The following is a 26,570-nucleotide window of genomic DNA, read 5'->3' on the forward strand; positions in this document are numbered from 1 at the left end:
TTATGCACCGATTCTATTTGGGGATCAGTCAGGCAGTTTAGTGAGAGCCACTGAATTGTTTTAATTGCTCAAGTGCCTAATATATGCAAAGTGATTCATTAGTGTATGCTGTTTTTAGCCAGTCTTTTTACAGTAATTAATTTGATTAGAAAATTAGCATTGCGGATTCTCATTATTTATGTATGACAATGCTTTGCATTTTACTTTGAACTTTTATTCAGTCTTTAAAACCTAGACCTAGGAATATCCAATGACTTGACAACTTACATAGGAGGTGATTAGTCTGATCTGTGTTTTGCTTTCACAGGGACCAAAATTAATGCTGAGTTTAAAAAAAAGAAGATAAATTTGCTTTTGCAAGTAAAAAAAAAAAAAAAAAAAAAAAAAAAAAATGCTACAAAAAGCATAAAATACTTATATTTAAATATATTTTTGTATATTATTTATTATTTTTTTGATAATTATAAAATAATGAAATTCCCTTCATGTCTTGTTATAGGTGTAGATGTACAGTAATATACAGCACAATATACTGTGTGTTTACATAAATTATTATTATTGTTATAAAAATAATTTATTTTTCTAATTTTATATTTATTTATTTATCGAATAACACAAATTACAATTTCACTGCTGCTAAGAAACTTTTATAGCCAGTGAATTTTCTCAACCTTTCATCTCCAAGAATGGCAAAAAAATAAATAAAACAAGTTTACTTATTCTTGTTAAAATATCAAACCTTTTTAAGCACTTTCTAAAGGTTTTATCAATTAAGAAAACCTGTAGAGAAGTGTTTCTTGTAATACTCTATAGATTTTGCTCCTCACACTTGTGTTTTGTCAAGTTAAAGTCACGCTATATGACCCACTTACACTGCAGCCATCATTTTAGACACATCACAGGTTTCTGGTGCCTGCTGTTCAGCCTGGAAGCAGAAACTATTTGCATTTTCACATCCAGGTGACTGCGCTGTCAATAGCTCAACTGTGGTTCGCTCATTAACAATACATTAGAACATGAATGTTTTGGATTCCTGTCATTCAGTCATGTAGAATGGATACATGGCTTCGTTCCTGTAATTATGGTGGTGTTTTGGCAGGTTTTGTTACAAAAATTCACTATACATTGCTCAAAGAAAAAGGATTTTTTCATCATCAAAGCAATAAAAGTTTTATATTTTGTTTCCCATAAAAATATGTCCTGTGTCCTTTTTTTTTTTTTTTTTTTTTTGAGCAAAAAACAATAGCTTTCATACATTTTTACCATGATTTACAGAAGACACCCACTAAAATGTCATATAACAAAAGATTAAGATTTATTAAGATTAAAGGACTATATTTAAGGATCTATATTTTAATAAGCAGGTCAGAATATGCATACTGTTTCAAAGACACTTCAGATATAATTATATGTATGTGTAGACATCAATTAATAATAAATAAATAAGTATAAATAAATAAATAAATACAAAGACAACATATATATAAATATATATTTGAACTCAATAGTATGAATTAAAATAATATTTTTAATTCATATAATAATAATATTCCAATAATTTAAAGTATGATAAGGAAAAAAAACCATGCAGAAGAGAAGAATGTTTGTTTTTGAGGTTACAGTCTAGTTAAAGGTCACTTGCTTAAGCATTCTTCCTTACATTCCAGTCCAGTTCAAATCCTCTATTAAAGTGAGACAAGCAGCCGTGTCATTAATATGCAAATTAGAACATTAAGCAGTTAATCCAATGAAGTGGAAGAAGGAACATTCCTGAGAGTCCGGCTCCACACGATGAACCTTCAAGGGCATCCGGGTGCGTGGAGTTTCCCTTCATTCCAGCAAATCTCTGACCACTCGGCTTTGACAGTTTCGGATCTCTGCATGGGATGTTTTGTTGGAGGTTCAAGAGTGATTTCACTCGAGTGTTTATGTTCTTTGTCTCATCGCCTGAAGTATTGCTTTGCCTCTAACTAGTTATAGTGCATCTAGTTAAGTTGTAAACAGCACATTCTTTAGACCTGACTCACAGCAAGTTTATCATTTACATGCTAAGTTTTCTGTTTCAGGCCAGACAAAACAATAGAAGCACGTGTCCAGACTTCACTAGATCACTTTGTTTTTTTATTATCTAGTTGAAATCTCCAGGACTGGTGGAGGAACCTGACTTGAACTTTTCTGTCATTTCTCATTAGATTGCAGAGTTCATGAATATTTAGTCAAAAGTTTATTTTTTTTTATGTTATTGTGCCCACAAAGGCATTTTTACACAGTATATATAACTGCTGTAGGTTAGTTTTCATCTGCGTTTCATGAAAATTTAATTGACTACTGACCAAGTCAAGCTTAGTCACTTCTGGGGCTTTTAGGGCATCACTTTTATTTCATGGCCAAATGTCATCGGATCTATTCACAGGAGGTTCAGTCATAGTTCATCAGTCTACACAGTCTGCAGTCTTTGCTTGAGGCACCTACGCTGATGTACAACAGAATACTGCTCTCAAAGAGTTCAGTCTATTTCTGTCTCCAAATTGTCATTGAACAATGATGTAATTTTTATGCCACAAGCGACACCAATTAGAACTGCAGAAATATTGACCTATCTCCATCAGCATGTTGCTCAGAACAATGGATCACCTGAAACTTCCTGGAATATCTATTGCAATGGCATTCAAACCTTTTTAATTGTACCCATATACATCTTTAAAAGAAAAGTAATACTGAGTAACATTATTGATCTAACTGCACTGATAGCATTGATTCAGAACAAAATTGGAACTGAACTGAGCTGGAAAATGGCACTAACTTTTCAAAATATTATTAGACTGATTTTGAATCAATATCTCTGACTTGTACCAAAAATGAACTTGACACAGTTATTGAACATAACTGAATCAACACTGATCTAAACTTAGCTTAGTAATGGCACTATTGTCTTTTGAAGAGAAGCATCACAGCTGAAATTATTCAGATTCATAATTGATGGATTTTTACCACATTAACACTGTTGTTTTCCTGTTTATTAAAGGAATTGTTCACCCAAAAAAAAAAAATGTACTCACCCTCATGCCATCTTGGATGTAGATAAGTTTGTATCTTCATCAGAACAGATTTTGAGAAAATGTTTTCATCAGAACAGATTTGGAGGAATTTAGCATTACATCACTTGCTCACCAATAGATGCTCTGCAGTGAATGGGTACCATCAGATGGAGAGTCCAAACAGCTGAAACAATAATCCACAAGTAATCCACACGACTCTATACCATCAATTACCCTCTTGTGAAGCAAAAACCTGTGTCTTTGAATAAAAAATAAAAAATCAAGCCATCATTAGGGCGTTTTAACTTTAAACCATTTGGCCAAAAATACCAGTTCATAATCCATAAAAACGCTTCCTCCTGTGAAAAAGTGCATTCCCTGTAGTCCTCTCACACCAAAATACACTGACCAAATTCTGAATTGTTTAGATCTGTTTATAACTGCTTTTGCGTGTAAAACTTTTTTTTGCTTATTTCTCTCCTGATTTAGACGAGACATCACAAGACATTATTTGATAGAGTGGAGGTTGTGTGGATTACTTTGTGATGTTTTTTTTTCAGTTATTTGGACTGACGGCACCCATTCACTGTAGATGATCCATTGGTGAGCAACTGATGTAATACTAAATTTCCCCTAATATGTTCTGAGGATGGTCTGAGGTTGAGTGAGTTTTGGGTGAGCTATTCCTTTAATGTGAATTAAAACAATCTGTATTGTATAAAGCGCTATGTGCAGCAAATAAAAACTACATCTTGAACCCACTACACCCTGTCTCTGCAGGGCAATGCTGTGAACTCTTGCAGCAAATACAGAGACGCTAAAATAATTTCACACATTTAATGGAATTGCACATCCATTTCCACTATGTTGGAAAGGCAAAATGTGCATTTAGGAAACATTTGCACAGTTTCAGCACTGTTGTCAAATGTGGATTTATGCAGATCCAGCAGTGTTCTCAGCACACAGCAGAAGATCCCGGGGCATTTCAGCTGCAGGAGTCTCTCAGCACTCTGTTCTTATCTATAGCTCACCTACTCAGTCTTCTATGGGGCTGAGATGCTCAATAAGGACAATTCACACCTATATTATCAAGCCAGATTGGCCTGATGAAAACCTATGAGCTTTAAATATTTCAAGCTGTTTGAAGAAAACATTTTGGAGCATAATTATCAGTTGTGCAGATATTTATGTTTTGCCTATCTTCATTGCTGCTTTGTTCATGAACCCAGCTCTGGTTGGATGTGCACACTTTTCTCGATCTTTTACACTTAATGTATTCAGTCATGCCAATTAAAGCCTAATGATTTTATTGAGCTGCTACTGGTACAGTTTGTATATTTTACCTACTGCCAAAACACCAACAGGTTTTTAGAGAAGCTCAGAATTCTACACCAGTACTTCAGAGATGCGCATTTCTATTCATAGATGCTGTATGAAACAGGGCTGTTATATTTAAATATGTATGAAGAAACTCTTCTGCTTAGTATACTGCTTTTACCACAGATTTTGAGCTCTGTTCATTGCCAGGCAGAAAGACAAATAGAGGCCACTTTATTTCATGCATGTTGACCACAAAACATATTTGGACACAGAATATTTTGAAGCATCAAAAATAAAATTTGGTCCAAAAAATTCCAAATTTTTGCTATTTTTGGACCAAAATGTATTTTCGATGCTTTAAAAAATTCAAACTGACCCTTTGATGTCACATGGACTACTTTGGACATGGACAGTATACCGTACACACAGCTTCAATGGAGGGACTGAGAGCTCTCAGACTAAATCTAAAATATCTTAAACTGTGTTCTGAAGATGAACAGAGGTCCCTTTAAGTAAGACTTAAAATGTATGAATATAAAAAAACAAAAAGCTGAAATACTTTTTGGGGCTGCTCTATATTACATATAACCTGTAGTATGCATGTTGTTCATGTTTTAAAATGATCTGAATTATTACAGTGCTGATATTGTCGGTCTTTAGTTGCACTGACAGCTTCCTTGAAGCCCTTCCTTTGTCCTCGTCTCACTGTCATGACTCAGAAGAAAGATTGGAAACTTAAACTTCTGCTGAATCGGTGCCAGAACTTCATTGCTAGAGCGTGTTCTCCACTTCACTTCACTTAGAAATGAGTGTAGGCCGGGGTCAAAGCTAACCCGATCTTGCTACACAACACAGTTATTTAATTAAAATGCACCTCAGTGTTTCAGGTTCAGAAAATATGAGTCGGTTGTCAGCGGTTTAGAGAGGAAATGGGTGTGTAATGTGTGAGAGGGACTGTTTTGGGGGCACCTACAGCATTGCTTCATAAAACAGATAAAAAACAAAACCACACACAGTTCTGAGAAGCTGCCAGAACGATCCGGAGGCCCAGGAAGGCATTAGTGACACTGAGACCGCAGTGTGGGAGTCTGGGTAACAGACAGAGTGCTGACTATACCAAGTATTACAGTACAGGGAGGGAAAGGGATGGGGTTCAGCAGGATTGGTTTGTAATGGAGGGCTTTGTTATGAGTCTGAGGGGTCAGAGATGGAGTCAAAGGTGGATGTGTGAGGGACAGGGCGTTTAAAGGCGATGTAAAAGTGAGCAGGCGGTCAGAGTGGTCATGTCATATAGGTGTAACCAAGCATGTTCCCATGCTCTGGAGCTGAGGGGTCACATAAAGGGGAGATGCAGAGACAGATGATTCTTATACATAATGTGTTCATGAATAAAAATACTGTATTTTTAGCGGCAATATACAAAATGCTTTCAAAACAAGATTTTATTTTGTGTGACTGCATCATATAATAAGTATTAATTAATACTATTGATAATGTTCATCGTCCAACTGACTACGTCTTTTTTTTCTAAAATCTTGTCAAACGTGCACAAACTGACAGTCACCACGATAAGCTACTACTAAATATTGTACAAACATAATTTTCATAGCTAACAATTTGTATTGTAAAAAGTGCTATACAAATAAACTTGAATTTTAGTGCTTAAGGGTTCATCTTTCATAACTCAGAAAGCTTAATTGAGTAGTTTAATTAAAGTTTCTAAGGTGAAATCTGTCATTTCTGCGAAAATGGTACAGCAAGAAAAGGTTTCCTGAATCCTCCTCCCTGTCTGCCATTGGTAGATGACTCTGCCCCAAATTTGTTGTTGTTGTTTTTAAGAACATTTTTTCATGTTTTAATTTTTTTCATTTTTCAAATTAGTTTTTCAAAGAGCACACCTCTTTTTATGTACATGGTACTTTTCTTTGATAAGTAATTGCATGGTTTATTATATAATATAATAATTATAATAATAAAAATATAATAATCATTTGGACTTGGAATAATTCTACAAAAAAAACAAAATATTTGCTTTTATAAATAAAAATTTATCATGTTTGATTGTGGAATCTGAGCATAGTTTGAGAAGATATGTAAGTTTACTGGTGGCTTCACAAGAAAAAAAAAAAAATCTAAGTGCGATATGTTTCCAATTTATCAGTTAATATTACAGATGTTTTTAATTACTACTTTAAGGATTAAGAATGATGAAGTAAGTAATATAAACAAGTTGTCCCGTACTGAAACTACAGCCTTCTTGATCCAGTTCAGAAATGCATGTGTATTCAACACACGCCGCCAGTAATGTTAAAGAGTCTCAGTGAGTGATTAGACATTGATCAACCTGTCGTTGTATATGGATGAACTACAGCATCAGCACTACAAACAACCTTTGCATTGACTGATGCTTAGAGACTGATATCACATGACAAAAGCACTTTTAATGCATGAAGATGTAAGCTGCAGATTACAGCGCAGGGCTTTGTTAATGTGCCGGCCAGATTAATGATAAAGACTATGGTTTTTCCTGTGCGTGGTGCTTCTTCACTTCTCATGAACAAGTTGCTGTTTGTGAGGAGATAGAAATCACAATTTAATATTCCTCCAAAGTGGTCCCAGCAGAGATAGGGCTCTTTGTTCTTGGTAATGATCCAGCGTGGAGATGAATAGAAAGGCTGAGCTTACACTAATGGGAGTGTTAACAGGTTGCTGCGGTGTGCCTCCCCTCCTCTGGTTGTTGCTACAGCAACAGAAAGTGGCGCTCTAATAGTGATGATGGTTGAGACCTGACCAGTGATGGAGGATGGACTTCATCAGAAACATGCAGTGGATGTGTTGGTCAGGGTGATTTAGTTGTTCAAAGCTATTTCTATTTGGCTTCTGACTGTGGCAGGTTTCACTGAGGTTTCACTGTGTAAGAGTTGTGAGGTTGTGAATGCATTTGCACTGTGTTTGCTCTCACAAATCATTTTCTTCTCATTTGGTATATATCAACAGGCCTATCTATCATACTATTCAATGATGTGCAGGAAACGTTGCTTAAGGGAGATTTTAATTAAAATAATTTCAATTTGTATCAATGGTTTTGGCTATTAAAGTTTGAGTCTTGCATCATTTAGGCTAATATGAAAAATTATAATAATCTCAGTCCTACTGTATGTCTCATAACTTAATGGTCATTTTTGCAAGACGAATACTGAAAATTTTAAATTGGATTGGATGTTAAAGTAGCCTACTCATGTTTAATGGTGTTTGAAAGTCGTGGCATTTGGCAAGTATGGCAACCCATTCTCAAAATTGGTGCTCTGCATTTATCTCCCACCCAAGTGCACACACACAGCAGTGAGAAGTTAACACACTGTGAACACACACCCCAAGCAGGGGGCAGATATATCCAGCGCCATGTTCCGTTTGCTAACGGAATCATCATTATTATTATTATAAGATTATATTTAAATAATTTCACAACTGATTTGCATGTTCTCTGATGTTGTTTAGTGATAACACTGACATGCATGTAAACAGATATAAAATATTTTGTATGCAAAAAATGTAAATGCATTCATCTTAACTGGCCATTTTTATGATTTCATTAATTATTATCTTTTTGTCAGCTCATAAACCCTCTGCAGTTATTTCATGTAATCTAGATTTGGAAACCCTGAAGCAATTTGACGTTTAATGCATTCAAAAAATGGTTATATTTTATTTCTCAAAATGCAAAATAGTCAGAATACGTTCCCTAAAATAAGTCATCTGAATTACATGATACACACACACACACACAAAGAGAGAGAGAGAGAGAGAGAGAGAGAATGTAATTCAGATTACTCATTTTATGTTCTGATTACTTGTGGATAACTTTTCAGTCTGTACTGCTTGAACTTTCCAGGGCTTGTGTTGTGTTCTTTTCTGACAGTTGTATAAATATTTCTCAGAATATAATTTCACATCCATCAAGTTCATTCACATACCACAAGCCTTTATCCTTGTGAAGCTTTAATTCTTATCCTTTTTTTGTAATGTTTACAGGGTCTGATATTTCTAGACATTTTTACAACTAGCAAAATCACAAGGGTCTTTAAAACGAAACCTAAAGAGCTTAAAGCATCAGTCTCTGCTGGATAACCTTGGACCCATAACCCACTACGATAAAAATCTGCACTGTGTGATGAAGACTGTCCCGGCTGACGGATATTTCACAATACAACTGTGTCCAGACAAACCCCTGAGAGTTTTAAAGAACTTTAAGTGTTCGTCTTCATCATTGCTTTTACTGCTAAGGGTTTGAACTTTAAGTGAAAGTCAGTCAAGGCCATGAAGACGAAATCTGCACAGCTTTACTGAGCTCTTTGAGTTATGATTTGGAACACAAAAGAAACTAAATGCAGAACTGTATGCTTTTGGTTGCATATTCTGGAAGTGCTTCATGTTACTGCAGTAATACCAGTTGCAAATGATGTTAAGAAATGTTTAAGAAATACTTAAAATCCTCCTATGTTGTTATCTTTCTCTTTGTGACTTCATGTGGTGGTTTTAGAGTGGCAGACAGTCAGCCTGTCTCTGGTTTGCCCGTCTCAGCAGCGGATCACTGTAAGCCTGGCCTGCTGCCCTCGGCTCAGTGCGGATGAATGGGAAATGTGGATTAAGGCTTTTCTTTCTTGCGCTCCTGACAGGGAGCATCTCCCTCACGCTCCTGCGCCTGGAATATGCTGATTTTTAGCATGTTTCCTGCCAGGTTCACCTGACACGTTCAAACACTATATATAAAAAAGTAATAGAAGAAATGTTGATTTCTTCAGAGACAGATGGAAGATACAGCAGTCTGGTACAGCAGTCGTCTGGTGTATTTCTCCAGGGGAAGTTTTATTATTTCTACTTGCAGATGCTGATCTAAAGTACATTTCTTTACTACAGTTTCCCTGGTATGACCTGAAGTTTAGAATTAAAGGTGACATATTATGCCCCTTTTTAGATTATGTAATGTAAGCATCTGGTGTCCCCAGAATGTAATTGTAAAGTTTCAGCTCAAAATACCCCACAGATCATTTATTATATAATTATTCTATTTTCAGTGGAAGCACACACACTGTTTTTCGTGCCTGTTTCTTTAAATGCAAATGAGCTGCTGCTCCTTGCCCCCTTTTCCAGAACAGAGCTGCAACATTACAGCTCAGACCTGCTAAAAACATTTGTTTTGGGCCAGCAATACCATGACTGAGGTGCCCTTGAGCAAGACATTGAACCCCCAATTGCTCCACGTGCCCCACAGAATAATGGCTGCCCACTGCTCTGGGTGTGTGTTCATGGTGTGTGTGTGTGTGTGTGTGTTCTCTACTGTGTGTGTGCACTTTGGATGGTTTAAATGCAGAGCATGATTCTAAGTATGGGTCACCATACTTGGCTGTATGTCACATCACTTTCAATAATTCCACTGGTCTCTTGTCTCCTCTGAGACAACTCAGGACTCTAAATAGTGTTCTGTGCAAAGGCAGAACAGTACTTTCACCATGGCATTATAATTGGTACACCATTGTCTCTTAAAGATTCAAAATGATGGCACCATGGATAAAAGTTTACAGATAAAGGGGCGGTCATTTTATAATGAGATTACCAAGGAAGTAGTCTCACATAGTCAGACCTTCAGACTGATGACTGAAGGTCTGGAATTTATGGCAGCTTTCATTGGCCATGGCCCGCCCATGAGGCCGTTTGACTGACATGTCAAACAACCAATCACAGTTTATGTCATTCAGCGTCACATTTCGGCGTGTGGAAATGTCACCACAATAACAGACCGATGTGTAAAACTCTCAAACATATTTTAAAGGTTCTATGCCACGAACATTAAATATTTCACATACCTTTGAATATCTTTGAATATTTGAAACTTGATGGCTTTCTTCTTTCATGAGGGCGTTTGGCGCCACAGCATTTTTGTTTCAAGGCAGAACTGACACACAAGTCTCCCAGAAATCCTGTATAATTCAGCCAATCGATGACGACTTCGAGACTCCTGAAGTGTTTCCACTTTTGTGTCCCATATTCATCAGACGTTTAGCCAATGGTCCGTGGGCGTGACGTCTGAGGCTGAGACTACCAAGGGAGCGAAATCTGACATGCTTGTAGAAAAAGGCTTGCCAAAACAAAGTTACTGGGTTAACCTATTTCATGTTTCCTTGTTTGGTAGATGCACCAAGGACATGATTATATCACTTAAAACCTGCAAAAGTCAGATTTTCATGATATGTTACCTTTAAGTGAACTATGATGGTACATATTATGGTGACCATATTGGTAACTACAAATATAATATGTTACCATTTATTTTGCCAGTGCTACAGTGATCTTGTGTTTCCTAGCACAGAGTGATCCTCATCTGTTCAGAGCGGTGGAGCTGCTGCGGGTGGGGAAGCTGCAGCACTACCTGAGCAGACTGGAGGAGGCTCAGGGGAGCTTCACACAGGTCTGTTAGCACCTGCTCTTTGGCCCTTTAATCAACTGCAGAGAGATCAGAAGCATGACGAGACCCTCGATGGTCATCGGCTGCATTCTGCCCTGCAGTCTGATTGTTGTCTAAACGGTGGAATGGATGTCTCCACACTGACTCAGTCAGAGTCAGGCAGACTATGTGCAGATGGCAAAATAAGGAAATAATTTTTGCAAAATGCTTTACTATCTTGATGCTTAGAGGTTTATTATCTTAATGCTTAAATCTAGGGGTGTCCCCGACTATGGATTTTCATAGTCGAATTGGAATTTTCAAACCTTTGAAATTGGGTCAAAATTTTATCAAGTCAGACATTCGACAGCCAAAATTACTAAAGTTAACACACAGAAAATGTGTAACGAACACCTCGCAGATACAACAGGGGTAAATAATGTTTTATTTTTTTATTAAAAGATCAATATTTACTCCAATCTTTTATTTATAATATAATATAATAGGTCCCACTTTTTATTGTGTTCCTAATACCTGTGTAATCAATCAATCAATCAATCACCTTTATTTATATAGTGCTTTAAACAAAATACATTGCGCCAAAGCACTGAACAACATTCATTTGGAAAACAGTGTCTCAATAATGCAAAAAAACTACATGTAGTGTAACTACATGTGTACAAAGTTTAAGTACATACTGGTACATAGTATCTACAGCTGTAATATTTCCACACATGTAACAACATCAAATTTACAGAAATTCACTGAAATATAATAAAAAGCACCAAAAGTAATATATTAATGTAATATATTATATTTTATCTTTTCTTACCTTATAATGGAAGAAGAGCGTTAATATGCCACATTTCTTTTACTAAAATTTCACCCGTGACGCTCTTGGTGCAGAAGCCAAATCCCACAGTAACATAACGGCTGCTTTGGACTCTCACAGCTCCAGTTTCAATCCTTTAAATGAATGTTCTTCCCTCATATGACAATCATTTAACTCAAGCATCTCTCCTGCTCCCGCTCAGGCCTATGACATCATGAAGGTGACCCACGGGACGGCTTGCACCCAGACTAATGAGGTGAGCAGAAAACTGAGCAAGTGCCAGACTGAGCTGGGTCGAGTCTAGGCTGATATGTGCCATCATACAGAGAGCCACAGCCCCAAACTCCTCTTTCGCTCTCTGAAAATACTTTCACACACTGGCTGTCAATCAATACGCAAATGGGATGTTTCTGGATGGTTGTGTCTGCCACCTGCTTTTGTGCCGCTGTGTATCAAACCAGCTGCTTTAGAATTCAACTGAAAAAAAATTTTTATATTTCTTTCTCTGCTTCTTCTACTGCACTTGCCAGAGGAAAAAAATCTACAGCACTCTGCTGTGCTTTTTCAGTCCATTTCAGATTGCTCGTCCCATTTCAGATGGTTTTTGTTGTTGTTTTTTAATTCATTGCACTTTTTTCTATTCTGAGTTCAACTTGCAACCTTTAACACTCAATCCAAAGTATAATAATAATTATTAAAAAGAAAGTCATATGTCTATGTATTTTGACCCCAAATGAGTGGTTGCAAGAGGAAAAATCATGCTAAATTCAAATGATAAATTTAAAGGTGGGATACAATGGTGTTTCGTATATTCAGAGTTGTTCACAGTGTTAAAGAGATGGATTCTCATGCTAAACATGGCCAAAGTTAAAAAAAATAATAATTTAGAAGAATGACTGAGAATTTCTGTGGCAAAAATCTTACTTCCAGGTTGGTTCAAGTTTCGGCTTTTTTTTTTGTTTGTTTTTTTGACCGTGGATCTAATGACGTAGACGAGAATGGAACTCCTTATATGAGCATTTCTCCCGGAAAAGCGCGCTTGCGCACACGTTGACCAGAGGAGAGCGAGATCGCACACATCAACGCGCTTCAAAATCACAAAAAAAATCGCAATGCACATCGTTTGCTATTAAAACATGGAACCCTCCCTGTGATAAAAGACCCCATTTGAGTAAGTAACAATTGCATCAGATTTCTGTATTTTGTTGGAAATCAGCACATAAGTGAATATATGTTAATGGGAACAACACGAAACATCAGTATTATAGCTCCGCTCACGGCACGCCTCCAGGAGCTCGGCTTTTTCCGGAAAGAACCGGAAAGCTGTATTTTTCTTTTAGAAATGTGATCAAACTAAAGACTTTTTGGATATATGAAGGATGCAGTACTAATCTATAGAAACTCTAGATTAACATGAGATTGGGTGAAACTGTGTATGTTACCCTTTAAAGAAATACTGTCACTTTTAAAATGTGTAGTCATGCAGCTGTTACAAAGTCTGAATGATTTTTTATAAACATATGTGATTTATTAGTACTTAAATGCATCTTATTGAGAATTTAGTAAATCCTTACATTTATATATTTCTTGTTGTACTGGTCACTTGGGAGAAATAAAATGATTCAAATATGTGTTATTCTAATATTATTTAAAGTTTACATTTTAGTAATTTTGTAGTTATGCACTATATATACATTAGTTTAGGCTTCCCAGATGTATTCAGATGCCATTTTTGTTCACATCATCAGCTGTTGTGAAAGGCAACACCTTTTCAGCAATAATTGCTGTGATACATAAAAAAACTCCATACAGCACACACCTCAGATTTGTGCTTCAGCTTCTCATCATTAACTTCAATCTTCAGAGTTACCCTGGCATGACCATGCTTTTTGCTCTGATTTCATAAACGTATTTCAGCAGCTGCTTTTTGTTCTTATGCTCTGCTTTTACCATCTGCGCTGTGTTATTGCAGTAAGTACTTGATTTGTAATGTGGGTCAATCCTTCGTTTCAGTAAATATTCCCCTCATATGCCTTAATATGTTGAATCAAATACTTTTACAGTTTTTTGAAAATGTGAAACACATTAGTAAGTTTTCACACTTATCACAGTTAAGTGGATGTAAGACATAATTTAAATAAATTCAATACTCTGGTTTGAACAGATGCTGCCATTTACATGCAAACATGAAAAACTGGCATTTCATTTAGAAATGTTCCAGGTATTTCACTAATCAGAATGCTTTCTTGTGAATATTGTTTTAAGTGACTTAAATGTGACTTTCTTTTGTTATATACAAGGAACTGGCCTTTGTTAATAATATACTTTTTGTTATTAATAATATACACATCCTTCATGAAGTGATGTCATTTTAGTGATGTGTAAATAATCAAATTATTAATAAAGTTAGTGGCTGAGCTTATACTGGAAATCTGTGTAAGATAGAATTATGTCTTTGGTTGGTGTAGATCAGCACAGATGACACTTTTCCGGACATTTTTCCAGAGCGTGTTATTGTTGCTAAATCTTTTTAACCCTCATGAGTGTCAGGATACAGATAGACGGGATTACACGTCTCATTCCACCTCCTCTCCTCTCATAACTCTGGGACCACTAAAGCAAACAGCTTTTGGAGGTGCACTTCTCTGAGATGAGATAACATCTTAAAAAATGTCATTCTGTTGGATAGAATGGGGATTAAGAGGAAATAGAGGAAGTTAGTATAGAGCAATGACTTGTCAGCAGTCCAATCTCTATAACACTCACACTTTGTTAAGCCTATGACATCATTCTTAACAAAACGTGAATGAGTCCAGCCACAAGTCTTGTTCTGTCATGTTTCACCAAAAGTCAAATAGAATAAAATTTTATTTTTATTTACCCTCAGGTGCTTTGTGCATGGCAGTCAAAATCGTTTATGAAATGAATGTACTATACTTTAGATCAATAATATTTTAATAGTATACAAATTGACTGAACAGCACCAGAAGTTTATGGAAAATTAGGTTTTATAACCAATAAAAGTCACTATACACACACACACACACACATACTCAACATTTCTTTGTCAGTTCTAAATCTAAAACTAACTAAATTAGATCACTTTTATCACAAAGATAACTTCTACACTAAGCATCAGGATCACTGATAAGATGTGTTATTATCTGTATCTGTCCTGTCAGGGTGAATTATATACTTATAAAGCTCCCTTGTGTTCTTTTGATGTCTGATATGATTTTCTATCAAACTGTATCTGTGGTTGATGGCTTAGGATATACTAAATTCAAATAATGAGTAATAAAGAACAACTGAAGATTGCTTTCATTCTTTTTTTTATCAAAAATTCCATAAAAAAAAAAAGATTTATGCTGCAGATCTGCAAAAATGTGGTGGGCAACTAATAAAAATAAATTATATTTATTGTATCGAGAACTGTTTTAAGAGAGGATTCAAATTATTTTTGTTGTCACTTCAGAATAAGGCAGAAAATACAATGAAGCTTCCAAAACATCCTTTATTTACATCAGTCCATATGCCAATCAAACTCTCATTCAGGCTGTGTTTTTCCCCATAGAACAAGAAATCATGCTGACTGTTGCAGTATTAACATGAAGCAATATGTTGACAACTTTCCTCATCTTCCCTCAAACATCTATAATGCCAAACTGTCTTTGTCTTTTTTGTTTTTTCCTTTCTATTCACATGACATTAAAGCGCATTTAGGACGATATTCTTTTACACATTGTACCGCATATCACACAATGCATTACTTGAAAGATCCACAGATGCTGAAGAATGTGACGGGTTGTGATGAAAAAAACGTTTCATGAATAAACATGGAAATTGCTTGATCTCTTGTCTCCCATGATTTGGCGATAGATGCGTTTACAAAGAAATGCAAAAACAATACCTATATAATATATAAAGAAGAACAAAAGTGAAATATAGAAGTATATTTTATATATATGGCATGAATTTAGCTACTGTACAATTTAAATGCATAGTGCTTTGCAGGCTAAATAAATTATAGAATATAAGCATCTCTGTCATACAGGCCTCCTGAGGTAAAAAATAAATAATATCCTTCATTCATTACAATGCCAAAAGGTCAAAGGGCAGCAGGAATGTCACTCCCCTTTGCTTTTAGCGAGGATCAGGGCAGGGAAGAGGAGTGAAGCGGGAATGGAAAAGCATATGAAGTCTTTAGTTAGTACCAGAAACAGGCTATATACTCAACGTTTAGGGCTGAAACTGTCTCAAGCACCATATATCTACTGTATATATATATAAACAGATTTATACCAAAGTGTCAGAACACTTACAATGAGACCACATAGAGTTAAAGCCAATGACCAGACATATGCACCAATCTGATCTGGAATGCAGCGCAACAGACTAAATTTGACTAAGTTTTTATAAAAAATTGTATTGGGAAGTTACACTTTAAAAATGCCCAAGAAGTTGGCATGCGTTAAATTTTTTGTTTCTTATTGATATTTAAGATCCTTGTTGGTCCTGCCAGACTGAGGATTCTTCTCGCCTCTCAACCGTGACACACTGGAGCAGCCGAGCCCGAGGCGTCACATTGCTGAAAATGCCACCATAACCGCAGGGGATGTGAAAAATCAATGAGCCATTGCAGGAATCATTCTTCTAGATGTCGTGCTGCGCTATTTCATGGAATACGAAACACTCTGTGTGGTCTCAGTGTGTCCAAGAATACAAAAAATTATATAAAACACACGTAACAGTTCAGTTGAATGTGACTAGTGTATAACAATACAAATACAGAGACAGAATCAAAGAGATTAAACATAATTTAACAAGCAGTATTTTCTTTTTCTTGTCACTTTTTTTTAACTTTTTTGTTTGTTTGTTTGTATGTATTTTTTTTATGCTAGCACCATCTGTACACAAACATGGATTTTTGCCCATAGATTTCCAACATATTGAAGTGTTCACAAGGCACTTGTCGTCCTTTTTGTTGTTTTTCATTCATCTTCTTTAACGATTTGTTCTTTTATCCACTTATGGCAATATAATTAGTTTGTTCACAGCAAGCGAGCAAGCCATTTTCGCAAACAACGACTCCATAGTTCCAAAGTGCGCATCCATCTATTTTGGGACAATGCTTTTTTTTTTCGTCAACTCTACAAATGTCCAACATTTTCCGCTCCCCACCAAAATCCATTTTAGAAAAAATATTAATCCTTTAAATTTTCCCAATCATTTCAGCCATCATTTTATTGATTAAACTTGCTCACATACACCCTGCTGAGCCTTTTCCACTTTCACTTGTCCTTAATACCTGGCAAATTTTTTACCGTCGCCGACAAGTAATGTCAAAGCATGTGATCATCATCAGATGAGCTTTGCAGAAGTTCACCCGGTTCTCCAGTCGTTCCGTGACAAACTCCAGAGCTTCTAAGTACTCCAGAGAGTCCACTTCAAACGTCTGCTGAAGGTCAACTGCAAAAGTGAAAGAAACTGATGTTAACTGACAGAAGTTAAATCAAACAGTCAAAAAAAAAACAACAACCTTTTTTCAGTGCCTGCAGGTTGCATAGCTATAAGTGAATTTGCTATTAATTTTGTTTTGTTCATATATGACTATTTCTTGGACTTGAAACGGTTCACTAAAGTACCATTTATATCAACCCAAAATTGTGCAAATGGCTTACATTCAGTGGTCCATTTCTCTGGCTCCAGCATCAGATGTTGTTTGGTTTGCTCTAGTTCCTTCTTCAGCCAATCGTACTTGGCTCGCACCTCTGAGATTCTCTGTTGCCGATGCTCTAAAATCTTCAGTTTGGCACTAAAGTATACCAGTTCCTGAGGGCACAACAACAATAAGTATGAGCACTGTCAGAAGAAGTGCAGTTGAAACACTGCTGCTCCCTCTTACCTTATTGCCTACGGTTCGCCTCCTCTGTAGACGTTCCACATCATCAATCTCATAAACCTTAATCTCGAAAGGTTCAGCTAAACCCCTCTGTGTGGGCCGGAGGGGACCATCCACCCAGCGTACCCCTGGACTGATGACCGGCTTTCTCACTGGAGAGGAGGTGTCTAAGGTGAGGTTAGGGATTAGACGGCGTCTCTGGGACCCTATGGATGAAACGATGTCATGTTATGAACACTATGTAAACATATTTTATCAATCTTGTTTTGTAATGAAACCAGGTAAAAAAAGAGAGTTTCAAAGTGTGTTACAGTGCTGAGTCAACGTTTAACCTACACAAATCTGCACTCCTACCAATTTGATGCAGACATGTAATCTGATTTATCTGACCAGTCTGGAGGAACGAAGTCTACAATGAGGAATTTGCTAGAAGTGGTTCCCTTATTTGCATAGAAATTGACAGTTCCAAGTCTGCTGATAAGTTATCTGATTTAAAAACCAAGGAACAAGGTAATATTAATGTGTTTCAGCTTGTCATTTGGTCTAAAAAAAACCAGCACCAAAAAGGTCAAACTTTCAGTCTTCCCTCATTGCCTTGGAGATAGAGTGCTCTGAGTCCAGAAGAACATTAGCAGTTGGCAGTTGATGTAAATTTTAACTGTACGTTGTGGTTTCATATCCTTGCAAAGACCTTTTCATGTAAGGTATTGAGTAGTATACATGATTACAATACTACTTTTCTTTGTGGTTTAACGTGTACTTGTCCAGCTTTTGTGTCTGTTGTTCCAGAGCCAGGATTTAAATTTTCAGTTTTCGCACCATGCAAAGGTTTGTGGTGGCGAGAAAAAGAGTGACATTCTTTGCCTAAAGAGACAGGAGAGGAGGTGGGTATTCAGGAATTTAGGCAGCACTAAATATTGAAAGACCACCCACAGCTAAGTTTGGCAACTGCTATCAGTCGGTATCATAACAGATCATCCAAGCATGTACGGGGAGTAGAGCTGTTTAAAAAGTTTTGTTTCTTCCAAGTATAATCTGGAATGAGTCCTGAAAGCTTTGTAGTACAATACATTTTCTTGAGCACAGTTCGTTAGGGATTACATTAATTTTGCTGAGATCTTTGTATTGCTGAACTGTAGAAAGATGGATGAAAAGATGAGCCACTGAATACACTTGTCAGACTTTAGAAGCAGACTATAAATACAGAAGAAAAAAAAATAGAAATAGAAAAATTATAAATGTCCGTCAGGGTGTGTGTGTGTGTACGTTGATATTTTGTATTGCACAACAATTAAGTAGTAAAATACATAACTACCAATAAATACCATAACACTTTACTTAAAGCCTTCAGGTATAATACATAAAAGCTTTAAGTTTTACCAAATTATTATTTTTTTGTGTTGCATTCTTGATTTTAATCATAAAGAATCATAGTTTTAACATCTGATATTTGCCTACCTGAATTACTTCTTTTCTTTGAATTCTTGAGGCTCCTACGACCACTGACCGAGCTGCTGTTTTCACTCATAGAGTCCTGAGCGGATGATGTGCTTCCTGTGGCCTCACTGTCTCGTATCATACTCTCATAGCCACTGCTGCCACCACTGTGGTAAAACAAAGCAGTTTTTCCCATTGCAGGAGGAAGCTCTCCACTTAGCACACTGCTGTTGTCACTGGCTTGTCCGCTACTGCAACGGTGAGGCCTTCTTGGGGCAGTAATCTTACTGTAAGGTGAGGGCAAAGTATGGGCCACTGGCCTTTCCTCTCCTTGCACTGCTGCTCCTCTCTCTTCGGTGTCCGAAGCCCCTCGTCCTTGGGCAACACGAGAGCTGGCGCTACCTTGTAGGAGCTCAGAGATTCGTCCATTCACTGCTCTTAAGGGTAGCTTAGATGCTAACCCTGTCCCCTTGCTGCGACTTAGAGACTGGGTTGACCATGAATTTTGGTTCTGGTTCTTTCCGTTAGGAGGCAAACTTGAGCTTCGGTTTACTGACTGTGGAAGAGATTTGGTGGAGAAACTTAGGGTCTTAGTGCTGGAGGTTGATAAGCTTCGAGCTTTGGGACTTGCCATAAGGAGTTTGCTAACTGCAGAGATTTTGGATTGACTTGCTTTGGGTGATTGTGGTGCATTATTGTTACCATTTGGCCCATTGGTAGGTGATGAAAGCAAACGGGTGATGCTCCTACCTGTCCTTGGCATTGTACTGTCTTTTGCAACTCCTCCTTTATAGCCTAGAGAGGTCAAACTTTCCGCCCTCTCTAAAGAATGACACTCATGATGTGCCCCATGAGACCTTCCTAAGGAATTGGTTCTGTTTGCTAAATGCTCAAGTTTGGCACTGAACAGTCTGCTGCTCTCTACATTTGGTCCTTTATGTTTACCACCCAGGTCTTCAGGTGTGCTGCCAAGGAAAAACAGATGATGGTTTGATGTCTGAGAATTTCCTGGATTATGCTGTGGACTTGCTCGATTCCTCTGGTCAAGGCTAGACTTCCTTACAGGTGGCAATGGTGGGATTCCTTTCTGACGAGCAAAGATACCTTGCCTCCCTGCTGAACATCTTCTTTCGAGTGTGGCTCTTGGACTGCAGGGAGTGGAGGTGGTAACCCCAAGGCTTTTATACTCTCCACTCATGTAACGGTATGTAGGGTCTTCCAGATCGTCCTGCTTATTTAAGCGATGCCATGCACGAGGGAGACTACCCGTTCTGAGGATGTCTGCACAGTACACTTGAGTTATGCTTTCGGGTGCATTGAATACTATCTCACAGCCATCCACCACCCGGTTCATGGAATCAGGGGAACATGCTGCTTCACTCGAGCTGAACTTGTCATCTTGCCATTTCTTTTTTAGAGATTCCGATGTTCTCTTCTCTGTCTTGACATCACATACCATGTCCAAAGGCTTGGTCTCTTCACATCCCTCCCTTTTCATCCAAGGGTCATCAAAATTTATCTCACTTGAGACTGGAACAGGTGGGGATTTGGGATCTTTGACTAGCGGGGTTTTGTTTTGCAAGTCCTGCACAACCATTGGCTTAACAGCAGCACAAGGGTGAGTTGTACTGTTGGTTTTAAAAGGAACATAGCCACTTGAGGTTGAGGGCAGCTTGTCTAGTTTATGTTTAGTTGTATTTACATCAATTTTATTGGAATCACTCTCTTTGTCTATGTTTTTTTGGTTATTTGACTCAGGGTCTATGTCTCCTTCTTCTTGAATTTCTAAAAGCCTATCTTCTGCTATTGCCTCACCTTGTCCAAAGCACTGTTGGGCAACAAAGCTATGACATGAATGGTCACCATCACTGCCAGTACTCATTTCACTCAACCATGAGCTTATTGAGGAACGACGACTAGCCTGGGCGTCCCCTTCGATCTTGCTAAGAGGCAGGAATTTAGCAATGTTGACTTGTGAGACAGTGGCAGGGGTAATGCAAGGAGCAGTAGTGTAATGCTCTAGGTCTTCACTCATGCTGCTAATGATACTAACAGGCCTTGAACCCGATGCCATAGCCTGCACCGAGCAGTCACTGTTAAAGCTGATAATGCTGGTTGGTCTGCCATTTTCCATCACCCCACTAATTGTCAGCTTTTCCACCAGGGTAAACACCAGCTCATCCTCTCCACTGGGTTCCAAAGGATGCTCCAGTGTAACTGTGGCTGTGGTGTCCTTCACATTTTTCTTATTGTCCAAAGGCAGCTGGGGAACATCATCACACAATGTCTCAGCTGATCCAAGGCTATTGGATGATGAAGATCTCTTTAGGACATGTGGGCTCATCCCCACCGGAGAGGTTCTAGACTCAGGATTAAGCAAAGACTCTGTAGATGATTTTCTAAAGTCTTTATTGAGATTATGTGAGGAGTGCGGTGGTGTGCTAGGCATTATTCCTTTCTGGGTGTACACTTTGCAGCGTTGAGAGGGAGAGGATGGTGGTTTGTACTCTGAGGTTTTAGTAAGACTGGCAATCCCCAACCGTGGAGAGCCCATAGGACGAGGCTTACTCTCACTGCTGCTCCCACCACTGATGGATTCTCTGCTGTCATGTAAACTGGAGCTCTTGGCTCTATGAAGAGGAGTTAGTTGCCCAATACCGCTGCTGCCAGACACGCTTCTGCTGCTGGAGAGTCCACAACTGCCTGTTGAAGACTGTGTCAAGCTTTCTATTATTGACTGAGCAATCTCTGCTTCTTCAACCACCTCACGGATCTCCTCCAGTTGCTGGTCAGATATTCTCTTGGGAGAACTGGACTGCTGACCCCCTTTTACTACTTGACCATAGCCAGGCTCAAATTTGGCAGCTCTGTTGGCAGGGACTTCTTCAAAAGGAAATTTCGTAACCTCTTCTCTTCCATCAATACAGTCCAGCCTCTCTTGGAGCTCTGCAAAAGTGTTGCACTTAAGACAGTCTTTCTCCTTTTTACCTGGCTCAGCACCTTCCTCTGGCAAAGGTGGAAGTGGCTGGGGATGAACAGTCTGCAAAGGTTGGACAGACTGTGAGACTTGAACTAGTGGGGCTACAACCTGTTGAGATGGTTGTGATGTCAAAGATGTCATGCTAAGATCTGCTTTATTTTTATGTAGCGATGGGATGATAGGAACAAACTCTGGAGGACCTTCGTTGTCTGTTAGTTCTTTGTCTGAGAGGGCGGAGCCGTTTGGACCTACATAAATAACTGTGTCACATGACTGTTCACTGCTGGAATAGTCTTCTGGGTCACTGGAGAGGTGTAGCAGGGGCATTTCTGAATCAACAACATTTCTAGAATGAATGGTTCTCAGCTGTGTTGGGCGACGCATTCTTCCTTCCTCACATGAGCTCTCACCACCAGAGGAACTGGATGTGTATTGCTACAGAAGACAAAAAATACTGCATTTTAAACAAATAAACATAGAATACAATGATGCATCATTCTATACTAAAAGAAAGTTCAATCAAAACGAAGGATAGTGTCATACCACGCTTACTTTAGCCTTCTTCTTCTTCAGCCTAAGAACACGAGAGGCAATTTGAAGGGTAGAGAGAGTCTCTGAGAAGTTGTTGGGGGACGAAGAAATGTGGGCTATCATGGTGGTGCGACAATTCATGTTTCCCAGGGACTCACGTAGCAGCATGGTTAGCTTACTATCTCTGTAAACAAAAAAAGGGAAGAGAATTAGCTGGCTAATCTCAGCCTCTGGCATCGCGCCCATGGATTGTTGGCTGAATGTCTGATGCATATGGCACACAAAATTGTAAACAATTCAGGAGTTTCGAAGTCTTCATCTGATTGGTTGAATTATACAGGATTTACTGGAGATGTGTGTGACACATTATTTTACATTCTTCCTGGAAAAGAGAAGCCATGGCGCCAAACCCCCTCATGGAAGAATAAGAATAAGGATATTGTGTTGCTAAATGCTGGATTTTCAAAAGTATGAGAAATATATAAAGTTAGTGGAAATGGAGTCTTTAAAACACGTCCAATAGTTTTACACACACAGTCTCGTTGTCGGGACATTTCCACATCCCTAAACATAACACAACACAAAACGAAACGAGACTGGCTGCTCATCGCGTCAGTCAGATGGGGGGACCTTGGCCATTCAAAGCACCCAAGTTCCCACGATACTATTAGCTGGCAAAATTAAAGTTGTTAAACCAAATAATTAAAAGTGAAAATACTTGATTTGTAAAATAAGTTACCCATTTCAGAATAAAATGTATTTGGAAAATGCTAAATGCATTCAAAAATCAAAGCTTTTGGAAATAACTCTTGTTTCAATTAATACATGCAACCCTTCTAGCAATCAAGCTAATCATGTAATGCAACCCACTTTAGTAATGAGATTGGATAGACCCATTTGGGCATTTTGCATTTTATTTGCTGACCTTGATTCTAAAACCTTGGCTGCCAGACAGTCTCTTTTTACAGAGAAAGAGAGACTTGGATTGGCATTTCCTGTTCTGTCTGGCTTCCTCATGGCAACCGTCAGAGGTGACATATAAAGCTGCTTATCAAGGATGAGTCAGCTACCATTATGATATGCACATGCACATTCTCAGTTCTCAGAAATAAATGACCTATACAATCATTTGAAGAAAAAAAAAAAACATTATTACAGAATACAACAGAGTGTACAGTAATATAATTACTGTGCTTATTAGCTTGAAGTTGGATGATGTGCTTAAAAATAGTTATTGAAATGTGAAGTCAATCTTAAGTGGTTATTAACAGTGATCACATGAAAACTGAGCACAAATTATACAAGCATAATTTACTAACCATGATGTAACAAAAATAAAGTTATCTGAAATATCCCATTTAATAACATTAACCCCTTGGCCAAATATGTAAAACACTTTATACAGATACAGTTACTACTACAAATATTATTCCACAAACTGGACAACACATTCTAGTGTGAAATCAATAAGTAATAATTAATTTATAATAATTATGAACAATATTGTACATTTGACATTAAACCAGAGAGGTTAAGTCATATAATTAGAGAGATAAAAAGCAATTCAAATATTATTAATCTTTTATTAAATCACTATCTGAAATTAGTGACTTGTGTAGATTTATATTCAATTATGATACATGCATATTAATTCAATTTATCTTGTGCAAATGTTGTATTCCTCCTAAAAGGCCCTAAACCCTAATTATATCTCAGCTCCCGCGAGCTGTTGCATTTCCAGCCTTAAACCTCATGATGCTCGGCAATGTAAATTTGGCATGATTAAATTAGGAACCCATGGCATAAAAATGCAAACGTGCCTTGAGGGAGCTAAATGGAAGCGCTGCAAATTTTTTGAAAAAAAGCTGCTGGAAGATGCAAGGCACCTTCTCAAATTTGTCTGTTTTACTGAAATTAACATGCTGCTTAAAGAAATAAAACAGCAGTTGCAGAGAAATGATCCGTGTTAAGAACGTTCCCAGTGAATGTGAAACTGCATCTGTCTCTATGGCTGCTTAGCACGAGCTAATTCACTTAGCTATTACCCCTGAGGAGCGATAAAGGTCACATTCTCTCTGCAGATTCAACATAGCATTAGAATCTACCAATAATTGCTCACATCAAAGGCTGAAAAATGTCAGTTTGTATATATTATTCATATGAGGTGTGCTTGAGAAGATTTAACAGCATGCAACACAGATATGAAGGCTAAACATGTTGCATCTTTAATGAGTTTTGCAAGTGGTGAGATGACTTCACCCATAACAGTATAAGCGTAATCTTGTCATTGAGGTTACAACATATCAGCAGGAGAGTGAGAAGTCTTACCCAGTGACTTTTTGACTGAAATTACTGTATATGATATGAGCAAAGTTAAAGGTATAAGTCTTACTTGTAAGGGATGTGCTTGCTGCCATTGACTAAAGCCAGTATGACGTTCCCCAGGGCAGACAGAGAGAGGCAGAGTCCTGTAGTGCTGTCACGGGTCTTACTCAAAACCTTAACACAGCTGCCTAAATCAATGAGGTGCAGTCGGCTCCTGCCTCCCGACACTAAGCAAAAGAGCCACAGAGTAAGAGTTAATAATTAAACTATAAGAGGTGATTCTAACCTTTTTTCATTCATCATTCTCTTAACTAACATATTATATAAAATTCTACTTTATGGATACTTTGTACTTCAGGGAAGGCACCACTGTAACAATTTGAAGTGACTCAAGTAAATCATGTGTTACACTACCATTAGTAAATTTCTATTTTTTCTTTTCTTGTTTTTTTTTTTTTTTTTTAATAAATTAATAATTTTGCTCAGCAAGGACACAAGGTCACAGTCGAAAGTAAAGACATTTATAATTTTACAAAAAAATTCCATTTCAAATAAAAAATGTATCAGCACTTCTACAAAAATTATTAAGCAGCACAACTGCTTAATAAGAACAGTTTCTTAAGCAGCAAATCAGCATATTTGTAAGGATGAAAGATCATGTGAAACTGAATACTAGTAATGATGCTAAAGATCCAGCTTTGCCATCACAGAAATAATGTAAATTATTATTATATGAAACTATTATTTTAAACTAGAATAATATTTCATAATATTACTTTTTCTTTTTCTTTTTACTGTATTTTTGGTCAAATAAATGCATGGTAGTGTACGTGTTATTAACAAAATTCCCTCAAAAAGGTAAAATTCCTGGAGGCAAGTATTGTTTATATATTTATACATAAATACATATATTTACACATAATAAAATAACTAATTTTGACACTGCATTATGTCTTGTAACTGTTAGTGAAGTACAGGTAGTACCACTGACTAAGTTGGTTAATACATTTAAAAAGTTATAAAATAAGAAAATATCAAGCTTGCAAAGAAACTGGAAAAGAAATAGAAAGTAACAAAATGATGTTAGGTATAAACACTGTCAGCAACTTCATGATGAGCATCTAATTCCATTATGAAGTGTTATTGTGACCTAATGGTAGACTAATAAAGATAAATGGAACTTATTAGTGAAAACGCAGAGCTTAATGAACCTATATTTCAAATGGTGACATTATATCTCTGTGTGTTTCTATTATACAAATTAACATTAGCTATGGAAACATCCTGAGTGAATTTCATGACTCTGCTTACATTAGCTTCATTGTACACAGTTTGGAGGTAATTTGAGTTTCTCAAATACCCTAAAAGCCCATGCTAACACATCTGGTTTTACTTTCTATTCACTCTCAGAAAAAGGCAGGACTCACTTGTGCCAAACAGAACATTTTCTGAGATAAGAGAAATTAGCTCGTTCTGCAGAAATAGCTAGATTTGGCATGACAGCTTTTAGATCAGATTGTACATCTCACATTAACAATGCAGTTTTTTTCTGTTATCACACCCCTCTCTAAGATTATCAGCAACAGACTATTTATAAACCTCACAGGCATTTGGAAGTATAATGAGAACATTCTAAAACAACCGTGGAAGAGAGCAAATACTGCTGATAACACAAGTACAGCTGATCGCCAACTTATTTTGTGCTGTAGATGCAGGTGTACAAACTTTAAAAGTATTCAACCAGCTAAACTTGCAATAGCCAA

At 37.3% G+C, this 26,570-nt stretch overlaps 1 protein-coding gene across 3 annotated transcripts in view; it reads right to left on the reverse strand.

The window, feature by feature from the left end:
* Nucleotides 1-15,132: 15,132 nt before the first annotated feature.
* Nucleotides 15,133-26,570, reverse strand: part of LOC127976243 (kinesin-like protein KIF26B) — an 89,083-nt gene continuing 77,645 nt past the window's right edge. For 2 of the 3 annotated variants that reach the window (XM_052580526.1, XM_052580528.1), the window contains 6 exons: nt 24,875-25,034; nt 22,495-22,666; nt 18,993-22,386; nt 17,538-17,740; nt 17,314-17,464; nt 15,133-17,101 (listed from right to left, as the gene is read on the reverse strand). In XM_052580526.1, the coding sequence (XP_052436486.1) occupies nt 16,953-17,101; nt 17,314-17,464; nt 17,538-17,740; nt 18,993-22,386; nt 22,495-22,666; nt 24,875-25,034 (4,229 nt within the window). In that variant the 3' untranslated portion in view covers nt 15,133-16,952. The remainder of the gene's footprint in view (nt 17,102-17,313; nt 17,465-17,537; nt 17,741-18,992; nt 22,387-22,494; nt 22,667-24,874; nt 25,035-26,570) is intronic. The other variant, XM_052580527.1, reaches the window with a different exon arrangement.

The sequence above is a fragment of the Carassius gibelio genome, chromosome B17 (assembly GCF_023724105.1).
Source record: "Carassius gibelio isolate Cgi1373 ecotype wild population from Czech Republic chromosome B17, carGib1.2-hapl.c, whole genome shotgun sequence".
Taxonomy (NCBI): domain Eukaryota; kingdom Metazoa; phylum Chordata; class Actinopteri; order Cypriniformes; family Cyprinidae; genus Carassius; species Carassius gibelio.